The 11,022-nt window shown below is 37.0% G+C and overlaps 1 protein-coding gene across 2 annotated transcripts; it reads left to right on the top strand.

Moving 5' to 3' along the window:
• Positions 1 to 254: 254 nt before the first annotated feature.
• lman2 (lectin, mannose-binding 2) lies at positions 255 to 7,941 on the top strand. Of its 2 annotated transcripts, none has more exons than XM_069669749.1 (8): positions 255 to 458; positions 2,642 to 2,760; positions 2,890 to 3,007; positions 4,757 to 4,836; positions 5,622 to 5,783; positions 5,935 to 6,049; positions 6,249 to 6,368; positions 6,830 to 7,941. In XM_069669749.1, the coding sequence occupies exons 1-8, from the start codon at positions 323 to 325 to the stop codon at positions 6,988 to 6,990; spliced, it is 1,011 nt and encodes a 336-aa protein (XP_069525850.1). In that variant the 5' UTR covers positions 255 to 322; the 3' UTR covers positions 6,991 to 7,941. The 2 variants fall into 2 exon arrangements, with proteins under 2 accessions (XP_069525850.1, XP_069525849.1); XM_069669748.1 differs by lacking the exon at positions 4,757 to 4,836 and adding an exon at positions 4,616 to 4,698.
• Positions 7,942 to 11,022: the final 3,081 nt, after the last annotated feature.

The raw sequence follows: 11,022 nt of genomic DNA, 5'->3' as shown, positions 1-11,022 counted from the left end.
AAATGTCAGCCGTCTATAGAAATCTTCCGTGCGGAAACATACATAGCTTAACGCTTCCTCAATGTCATTGCATTTAAATTGTATTTAGCTAATATTTGTATTTTGTAATTTTTATATTTGTATTAAAAAATTGGTTGTTGTATATGTATATTTTAGAAATACGCAGGGACAAAAAACACGTTTCCCTGGTCCAGGAAGTGAGTCAATTACCGTATTGAGTGGTTTCTTTTCGGATGATAATGGACAACGGACCGCCTCGATTGATGGAGTTTCGAGGAACAAATTTGTTGTGAGAGTTTCTATCCAAGGCTGTTTGAACAAAATGGGCAAATTTAGAGTATTTCTGAGAACAACACTGGTCTTGCTGATATTCGAGTTGTGTTTTGTGTGCTGTGATATAACGGACGGAAACGCAGAACATCTGAAGAGGGAGCACTCGTTGATGAAACCTTACCAAGGTAAGACGGCTCAGTTAGCACGTTAGCTAACCCGATGTTGTCACCACTCTCCTCGGTTCGCTGTGTTTTATAAGTTATTTACCAACATTTGCAACTTCTTGGTTAGTTAATATAACCGACTCTCCCGTTACTGATCACTTACAATAGCTATTTTTTATGACTAACTTAAGCTTATACAAACGTTTCGAAATGAATGTATGATGTAAGCATTCAGTGTTGCGTTACATTAAAAGTTAGTGGAATCGCTCTCCAGCTGGACCTTGTCTTGCATGTAGCACAAGATAGATATAAGGATTATAATAATTATTGGATACAGTGTAAGATTTTATTTGTCTTATTTATGAACCATGCAATTGATTATGTATGTTTAATTATACTTGTTTGTTTTGCGTTTTCTATACTGGTTGAAGCCTCAGTTTACTCTTATTTCCGTAAATGCGACTTTCGATTATCCCGATCTTGAAACTTGCATTACGTGTGCAATCCCATTACAGCGAGCAACAAGAATGGGTTTATTTTAGTCCATTGATTTAAATTTGTCATTGTTAGACCAATATTAGAAGATTAATAATGCAGGTTGGTTCAGTTCACTGCAATTATTATAGTTTTTTAAATTGTCATTAGTTTTTATTTAGTCTTTCATTTTAGTTTTTGATTTCAGTTTAGTTTTAGTAATTTTACGAGTTCATAACTAGTTTTATTTTTATTTTGAGGAATTGACTAGTTTTAGTTTGGGTTAGTGTTCGTGATAGTTTTAGTTTTTCTTATTTTCTTTTTAGGATAATGTCTCTCGAGAAGTCAAGCAGAGCAGGACAAAGTGGTATAACAGCCACAGTATGAATCGAGGGGGGGGGGGGGGGGGACGAAAACTAAGCTGAGTTTACCTGCAATTCTAATTAGTTTTAGTTTGTGTTTTGTCATTGTTCATTGTAGTCTTTGTTTAGTTTTAGTTTTTTTTTTAAATCGTAATTTTTATTTTCATTTCACTGCTAGTTTTAGTTTTAGTTTTAGTTTTGTTTAACTATAATAAACCTGGTTCACTGTGAAGGATTACACAACTAAGATAAACTTAAAAAGTCCACATAATGTGGATTTTAATGGCAGTTGGAGATGAACTGTAATCCAGTTCGTGCCTAAAAAAGTAAAAGAAAACTCTAGCATTTAAAACTGGATAGCTTGCAATTCAAAAAAATGTGTAGTGAAGGAGCTATATGCTGCTGGTATGGTCCTATAACTTCTGGTAAATTTGGCGTATCTGATCTACAAGACAACATGCGTCAATCCTTCAAGTTTTTGTTGAAGATGTTTTTAATAAAGCCACAATGATTAGGCTTATCAATTATCAACTATCAATGAAAGCAGAATACATTTTGATGAGCTATTAATCTTAAGTTAATGGTTCTTGTTTCCAGTATCTTAATGAGAAATTTCTTTTCAAGATTTTTTTTTTACAACTCTAACAGTGAGCAGAAAATCTTTGGGTTGTGGACAAAACTGGACATTTGTAGAAGTCAGTTGTGCTTGGGAAAACACTGATAGACACCAGACAACTAATCGATTGACTAAGAAAACAATCAGCAGTTCAAACAACAAGGAAAGTAATCATCTGTAACTGCCCCAGTTCATAAAGTTGCTGAGTTTGTACAGGAACTTTATCATTTCACTCAATTGAGAAGTATGCTGCAGGTGCCTGGAGCCGTTACGGAAGTAGGTCGAGGAATGCATTGCACTACAAAGTGCAAAGATCTCTTTAATTCATACTGACAAAATGGACTAAGATTCCTCGTCACGCCCCGAGGACACGAAAGTGTTTGATCAAGGCGTTTGGAAAAAATACAGGTGAAGGGGAAACTATCCTGTACTGTAGCTGTCTTTGTTCGTTCTTAAACAAAACTCATTAAATGTTGACTATTAATCTTGTTTTACCTGTTGCGCAAGTCGTCACTCTTTACTCATATGAGGCGAAAACAGACAGCACACAGTTCAAACAAGCACTGGCCTGTAAACCATTAAAGTGGGACACTGCACGATGTTGTAGCATATCTGCTTATAAGGTTAATAACAAAAGTCAGATTGATGTGAAAGAAACTTTGAATGACACTTCTGAACAACATTGATTTATCTCCTCTACTTCTCATATGCTCTCACCTGTCAGGGTTTGTTTTCACCTGTTTGTCTTGCAGGTGTTGGCAGCAGCCATAGCAGTCAGTGGGACTTCTGGGGCAGCACGTTGGTGACCAGCTCATACGTCCGACTCACTTCAGATGAGAGAAGCAAGCAGGGATCCATCTGGAATACTGTGGTGAGGAAAGACTAGAGACATAAAACCTGATACACACTTACGTCTTGAATCTTGTTTGAAGTTCACACATCTTGTAAAATCCTCACTGCTGCTGTAGAAAGTAAACACTTGTCCCTCCTTTGTCTGCAGCCGTGTCACCTGAAGGACTGGGAGATGCATGTGCAGTTTAAAATACACGGGTCAGGAAAGAAGAATCTCCATGGCGACGGCATTGCCCTGTGGTACACAAAGGACAGACTGCATCCAGGTAATGTTGGCTTGAGTCTTGGCTGCAGAGTTACTACTTTTGAGGAGTAAACTCAGTACTTAACTTCATGCTCTGTTGAGTGCTGTCAAAATTGACTTTCGATTAATCCTTCTAAAAAAACACATACGTTTGAACTATTCCAATATCTATTTTTGCACAATATATCCACAAGAGGGCATACCAATACAACGAGAGATCAACTTACCTGCATAGATATATTTATTTAAACATAAACATGCCTTTTTAAAGATCAAGAAAGGCTTCCTACACAAAATCAACAAATAAAATAGTTTGGTTTTGGTAGAACGGGCATTCAGTGCTCCGAGCGAGCTGTGCTGTGACAGACATATTTATTTAAACATAAACGTGTTAAAAAAAATCTACATACCTATACCTGTCTGTTATGCTGGGGGCGAGAATCTCTCCAGGCTGGGATTAGAATCCTCTGCCATCATGACCACCCGCCACACGGTTGTTGAAGTATCTCCTTTCGGCTAGACTAACATTAATTATTAACGTATCATAGTTTAAAGTGACGTTGTGTGCATTCAAATAAGCTCCATAACCAGGAGAGTGCACGCGAGGATATACGAGAACATATAAGTACATACGAGAACACACAAGAGCTTGCGAGACAGCCGCGCTGTGTGCTGATTTCACATCGAATATTAACTTTAATATCCGAATAAATGTTTTTTCATTACAATTCGATTATATATTTGAATTTAGAATATTCGCTGACAGCCGTAGTTCTGTTCTTTTTTTCATCAAAGTGTGAAAGTTTGGGTTTAAAATTTCATACTCACCTGTCACCTGCAGTTCCTCATATAAAAAGTTCCCTGTAGCTGCTGCTTCTTTACCACTACTCTCTTGCAATATGAATATAAAAATAAAAAAAATTGTGCTTCCTGCAACTGTTACACAATAAAGGCCTTCGAGTAGTTCAAAGTTTACTCATTATTTCCTAAACTAACACAATTACTAAAATATTAACATAGTGATACTTTTTTATTTTATTACTCACCTGCATGGCCAGAGACACGTTTGCTGTATCACAGGTTGAATCTGCTACATGTCATATTGCATATAGAGGGATATTGTTTGGACAAAATACATTATGTTAATGCAGTATATTAGAAACTAAGTTTTTAAACACTATATGCTGGCACTAGACACCTGACCTTACCTGCCGTCTTACTCATTTGTATCTTTGTAATCAGACTCCAGTAAAAAAAAACAGCCTTTTTACTCTCAAACACCACAGGGGTTCATATTTCCATTTAACATAAGAATTTGAGGCTGTCCAAAACTTTTTGTGGACTTTTCCTGCCTTTTTTGTTGCTGTTGGCCAAAGCGATCTAAAGCAGTTCCAGAAGGTCTTGTACCTGTTAGTCATCTAAACTCCAGCTTGTGAAAAAATTCAGCCCAGGTTTAAAAATAGTGGAAATACCTTTAAAACTCATCCTGCTAACTCCATCATTACGCTTATTTTTCAATATGTCCAGATGTTTGTGTCCTTCATCTCAGCTTGCTGTCTTCACTGCTGCCCACAGAAAAGTGTCTCCAGTTGTCTGCTCATGTCTCACCTCATCTCTGCCTCCATCCTAGGCCCTGTGTTTGGAAACCAAGATCAGTTTTTGGGCCTGGCTATGTTTTTGGATACCTTCCGCAATGACCTCCATGGGATGGATGTAAGTGTGTGTAGTGTGTGTGTGACTCGAGGCGATTGACCTGCTTGTTTCTTCGCAGGGCCCGTGTTTTCCAACAATGCTCTCTTCCACGGGCTGGCCGTATTTATAGATACTTACTCTAACGATGATGCCACAGATGTGAGTGGTTGCTCAGGTTTTACTCGCCTGCATGCTGTCCCGGTTTGTTTTTGTTTTCCTTCACTTTGAGTCGGCATGTTGTCAAAAGTTTTTCAGCATGTTAATTATTTATTTTTGCCACATATTCACGTTTACTTGAACAGCAAAAATGCAAATTAAATAAAGAGCATGATGGCTGTCTGTCAGTCCTCTTGCTGATAACACTCTTGTGAAATGTTTATACCTAGAAGTAGGTTGCTTTTATTTCACCTAAATTATTATACTTTCACATCAGAGTTAGAAGTGTCCCATTGTTTGCCTTTCTCATCCCTCATGAGTCAGATCCCTTACTTTTTAATCTTTGCACATCTGGACTACGTGCTCATGTGCTAGTAAATTCACAAATTCAAGTTTATTAGCTTTCAGCTGTTGGTCAGTTCATAATGCATTGATCTGAATTATAGGTATAGGTTGTTATGACCACATATTAAGAATTGAACCGGCTATACAGACACATGAGCTGAAATGTACAAAAGACCTGAAAGACAAGTGAGAAAAAAAATCTGTCTGATCTTAATAGTTTGGTCTCCTGCGTTTATGTTTTCAGAACAGTTGGGAAAATGTGTTTAATTCAATAAAAGTTGTTTTCTCACTTGTCTCTGAGGGCGTCTGTAGCAATGTATCATGTGGGCTTCTTTTATTTATCTTATGTATTCATTTGTTCGTCATCTTTATGTAAGATTGTGTGTACGGTATGATGCCAGTTTTAAAGATGTTGTTGATTTTTGTTGTTTCTTTCTTGCCAGCGGTCCTTCCCGTACATTTCTGCCATGGTGAACAACGGCTCAGTGAATTACGACCACGGCAAAGATGGCCGATCATCGGAGCTGGGAGGCTGCTCGGCTGAGATCAGGAACAGAGATCACGACACTTACCTCGCCATCCGCTACTCCAAAGGAAGACTCACCGTGAGTCAGAACTCCTTTGTATTCCGTCAGAGATGCTACGTAGCTTCTGTTAAAACTTTTTTTTTTAAAACACTATTTTTTTTATGATTTCTATGTTTAAAAGCCGAACTTTGTTATCAAATGTCACTAACATCAAGTCTATTTGCTGCAGGTCATGGTTGATGTGGAAGATAAGAATGAGTGGAAGGAGTGCATCGACATCGGAGGTGTTCGTCTTCCTACTGGATATTTCTTTGGCGCCTCGGCAGCTACGGGAGATCTGTCCGGTGAGCTGGAGCTGGAAAGTCATAATATCCACATGTTAAGTCTTAACATGATGTGACTGACTTCTTTATAATGCCTTCATGTTTACCCATTTTAATGTGAAAAAGTGTCATTGTTATATTATTCTCTTTGGTCCAAAATTATTCCATGACATATTATTGTCAATCTGCCAACAGTTTTGACTCCTATATTTTATTTCAGATAACCATGACATCATCTCTATGAAGCTGTACCAGCTGATGGTAGAACACACACCAGAGGAGGAGAACTTGGACTGGACCAAGATCGAGCCCAGCGTCAGCCTCCTCAAGTCCCCTAAAGGTAGATTAAAGTGACACGAAACATCTTTTTCTCTTTGCTGAAACAAAGCTGAACAAGCGTAAACCAGGTTCTGTTCTGAACCAGGAACAAAAATGACAAACATCGTAAAACCAAGGTAAAGAAACATCAAAGAAGCATTTTGAATGAGTTACGTTTAAAGAGACGACAACATGCTTACAATATCACAAATGTAAGTTCCTGTGCAGATTAAAGGAAACCTCCAAACAAAAGATCTCTTTGATGAATTCACAGTCGCCCCTGTAGGTTTCAAATGTGGCTTTGATTTAGTTTTTTTTTTAGTATAACTGTCTGTTCAGGTTTGTATCAAGCTGTTCGAGCGTGTTTGTGCTCATGAATTTATTATACACCATCAAAAGCTTCTTTCCTGGGACTCACTTTTACAGAAAATGTCGAACAATCATCCAAAAAACAGGCAATCAGACTTTCTTCTTCCTACACAGACAACATTGATGATCCCACCGGAAACTTCCGAGGCACGCCCCTCACTGGCTGGAAGGTCTTCCTGCTCCTGCTGTGTGCTCTGCTGGGAATCGTAGTTTGCGCTGTGGTGGGAGCTGTAGTTTTCCAGAAGAGACAGGAGAGGAACAAGAGGTTTTACTGAGAAGGGAGAAGAACCTCGGCAGAGAGGTGGTTGCTTTTGAACGAACTGTTTCCTGATGACAGATTGAGCACATTCAATGTGAATTTTTTTCTAAAGATTGTAAAAATGTTTATATCTTCGAAGCACTGCGTTGGAAAGGGATGATGGTAACTTGAGATGTTGGTGAAATGATGCAGAAGTAGTGGTTGCAATTATGAGTGACCCTGATCAATGCTGTGTTTGTTTTCATGTCTCCATGTATTCATGAATAACAGGGTTAGAATAGAAATACTGTCCTTGATGAACTTTGAACTCAAAGTTTTAATTTGTTGGAAAGATTTATTTACGCCTGCTTATTGGTCGAACAGGTGTCTACAGCCTTTTTCAGCTCCTCTATGCTGCAGATGTGATGCTCCAAAATGGTGCAATTGGGCACCAAATGGTCGTTTAGATTTTTATTTTTGTCTTCCAGAACCTTTTTTTTAACCCGATTATTTATTGGAAGAAGAAAGTAGCAGAAACATACAAAGACAATATCAGATAAACACAAACAATGAGGTAGTTATGGCAACCACAAGAACCATTGAAATTAAAATGGAGAAATCATGGAAACAGTTCAGAGTTTTATTTGTTGATGTCACCTTCTACGTTATTCTCGCTCCTGTTTGCTCTTTAACATGGTAAAGGCTGGACTGAAACTAGCTTAAACTTTAGCTTACAGTTTCTTTGCTCAGCATCAAAGATCACACTATGTCAGCACTGTGTCTTTGCCATTAACAACCTAAATTTATCATGAGACAAGATGTGGGTGGTAATCTACTTCCCCTACCAGCTTAGCTAAACCCTGAGGTCTGATTTGGAAGATTGGGGGATTTATTGGCAGAAATGGAACAAAATATTTATAAGTATCTTAGTGAATAATCCTCCAAAAATTTCAATTGTTGAAGTGTTTGAATTACCTTATGAACGAGCTCTTAAAAGGGCCACTGTAAATAGCCTGAGTCTTCTTTCACAGTCATGTTCTACAGTAGCCCAGAACAGACAAACCTAACACTGAGACCGTTTGCACCGTTTTGCTACCATTGTTGTTTCTCTTACAAGCTTGGAAGAGAAGGGGTAATGGGCAAAAGTCATGATTGCCACTTTCTTGACCAAGACAGTAACATTTAGTTTCATGTTATTATACCATAATAAGTCTGGTATAAATTAATGACGACTTCTGAGATGAGACCACTTAATACAACTTCTCCATAGTTGAATACAGCGAGATTAGGCCACTCATAAATCAAAGTGGATGGATCCTAAAAACTGAAAAACCTCAATCCTAAAGGCTGAAATATTTTGTTTTTGTTTGTTTCTTTTCCTGCAGGGTTTCTGAGCAGCATTGTGGGGTTTTATCCAGAATATGCCTTCGTTAATAAGTGTTTGTTTTATGTTTAAAAATGTGATTCAGTTAAATTCTTTAGTTTAATGAATATGAGAATCATTGACTGCTAGGTAAAGTGGTAAATCCATGCCCAAGCACATCTTAATGGACTTTCTGAAGAAACATTTACACTTTCAAAACTGTTTTTAATTTCTTTGAATGTTATACTTTTAATTTTTCGGGGTTTCTTCCAGCTTTCCTTTCTGCGTTGTTCCTGTTTGGTTGTGCCCATATGTTGTTAACATCATTTAACAAAAAAATCTTGAAAGTAGAATTAGGAATTCAATAACAAACTTGTTCTCTCATCATCTGCAATTCAGATTTCCCCTCTTTTTGTGACTGATCGTCTTGGGTCAGCGTCCTCGGTTCATGATTTTGTATTTGTTTCTCCAACAGCAGATTTGCGATGACACTTGACACAACTTGAAACCCCCTTCATCAAAAATAATGTAATAAAAATATAAACAAAACTGTTTGAATTGTGATGTATTCACAAGTTTTAATAACTTTCATTGTTGAAGTATAAACAGGAAAGCGTAAAAGACATGATGCCAAGTGTCCCCTTTTGAAGTGCTAGAATATTGTATGCATTTTTACATTTTATTTTCATTTCTTTAAATATGTATAAGGACAATGCTAGTGAAACAACATCTGTGTAATTAGACTGGAGACGGAAGACAAGGCATCAGAAAGACAAAAATAAAGCATCTCAAGGCGGTACAGAGCAGCAAGAAACAGCAAAACATTAGTACAATAATAAAGCAAAAATATCCATTGTTCAGTACATGTAGCAAACCTTTCCTTGAAATTTAGTGAGAATATTAAATTGCATGACAATATAACAATTTTCCTGTAGAGTGAAATCCCACTTTTTAAATTGTAATGGCATACAAGTTGAATTAGCAAATTCCATACAATGTTAGTTTGATGTTCACACGCAATTACTATGAACAAAATAAAATAAAAACATTGAGTATATAGCTGTGATAGAAAGCAAATACAATAGCAAACAAAATATGCTTACTTCTAAACGTTGCAAGTACAGATAATTTTGGCGACAACCAACTTTACGATTCATTAGTTGGCTAGCTATCCTTCGTTGCTGAAGTAAAATCATTAAAAAGTCATTTATGACAAATTGCCCCGTCTCCTTTTTACAGAAAATGATTCTGAAGTCGGCTAAATTAAATGTAAACGTCCATAAATTTGAAGTGACCGTTATGATGAACGTCATATTTGCTGTTCTTGGATGGAATGCTTGACAAGTTGAGGGGTTGACAACCGTAACTGAGGAGGCGGGACTTAGCAGAGAGAAAAAAGACGAAACAAAAAAAGAAGGCACTCAAAAAAGACGGCACTAAAGACAACATGAACAAAATGAAATAGCAACATTGGAATGTAGGCCTATAGTAGAAAACGGGGAAAATGTGGTTGAAAGAAAATAAAATATGCTTAGGCTACTTAAAATGTAGGAAGTAAAGATGATGCTAAAAACAACTTACGTTACATTAGTTAGCTAACTATCCGAAGTTTATAAAATCTTCGGAACCATTGTCATTAGCAACATTGACAGTCTACTTTTTACAGGAATTGATTTTGAACTAAGCTCAATTAAATGTAAACTTGTTTGAAAATGATTCCACAAATTTGAAGTGACCGTTATCATACACATCATATTTGCTGTTCTAGAATGGGATGCTTGACAAGCTGACAACCATAACTAAGGAGGCGGGGCTTAGCGGAGAGACAATTTAGCGATTGATGCTATCGACTGCACCCATTCAGGTAGTAATTTAATTAGTGGCACTTTTGTTATCCTGTTCTTAATTAGTGGGAATGCTGATACAGCATTCACACTATTGTTATCCTGTTCTTTATTTCTTTATTTTTTATTATTCCTACATTTTTCACTTTGCTTCTCCTCCTACATACTTTGTGCTACAGAAACCGTTCAACTATCAAACTGTTTAGCATCTTCAGCACATTAGTGCTTTTACTTTTCACATTTCTACTCTTTATACTTATATTCAGCTTTTTCTACATTTTTTTTTACAATTAAAACAGATGGGAACAATCTTCACTTCACTTCAACTCCTTCAACTTTGAAATGCTACTGCTTCAGCATACTTTCACTCACAGACTTCATTTTTGCTTTAAAAGGTTCACAATTATTTCTACTATTATATTTGTATTCAGCTTTTTGCTATCTTTTACAGTTTTTGAATTATCACTGTTTAAGTTTTATGCTGTTTTAGCCTTTTTCAGATTTTAACATTAGTGTGTATTGCACAGAATTTTTCGGGGCTAGAGGGGCAGATTTGAAAATTAGAGTGGGAGGGCTGTTTAAAACATTTACAATTTCTTCCGAACAAATTGCTACTCTGCCCACAATTTTCACTCCACACACATAATTTTACACTGAACATGTTGGAAATCTTCTCCTCTACCGCTGATTACATTTTGAAGCCAAACGGATTAACAGTTTTGGCACAATGAGCTTTAGAGCAACTGGAGCGCCATATTACCCTCTATCTACTATAATGTTAAATTTTCTTCTTCCTCACCTTCAGCCATTTCTTCCTCACCGTCAGCCATTTCTTCCTCACCTTCAGCCATTTCTTCCTCAC

Source organism: Semicossyphus pulcher, unplaced genomic scaffold (assembly GCF_022749685.1).
Source record: "Semicossyphus pulcher isolate SPU_LCO1_2020_fin unplaced genomic scaffold, fSemPul1.0.p SCAF_2, whole genome shotgun sequence".
Lineage (NCBI taxonomy): Eukaryota > Metazoa > Chordata > Actinopteri > Labriformes > Labridae > Semicossyphus > Semicossyphus pulcher.
This window is presented reverse-complemented; position numbering and strand designations above follow the sequence as displayed.

What these genes read in the sequence shown, in the direction of transcription:
- lman2 (XM_069669748.1), top strand. Translation starts at nt 323, where the DNA reads ATGGGCAAATTTAGAGTATTTCTGAGAACAACACTGGTCTTGCTGATA. An exon ending in GTTGATGAAACCTTACCAAG is followed by an intron (nt 459 to 2,641) that starts GTAAGACGGCTC and finishes TTTGTCTTGCAG; the next exon opens with GTGTTGGCAGCAGCCATAGC. An exon ending in GATCCATCTGGAATACTGTG is followed by an intron (nt 2,761 to 2,889) that starts GTGAGGAAAGAC and finishes CTTTGTCTGCAG; the next exon opens with CCGTGTCACCTGAAGGACTG.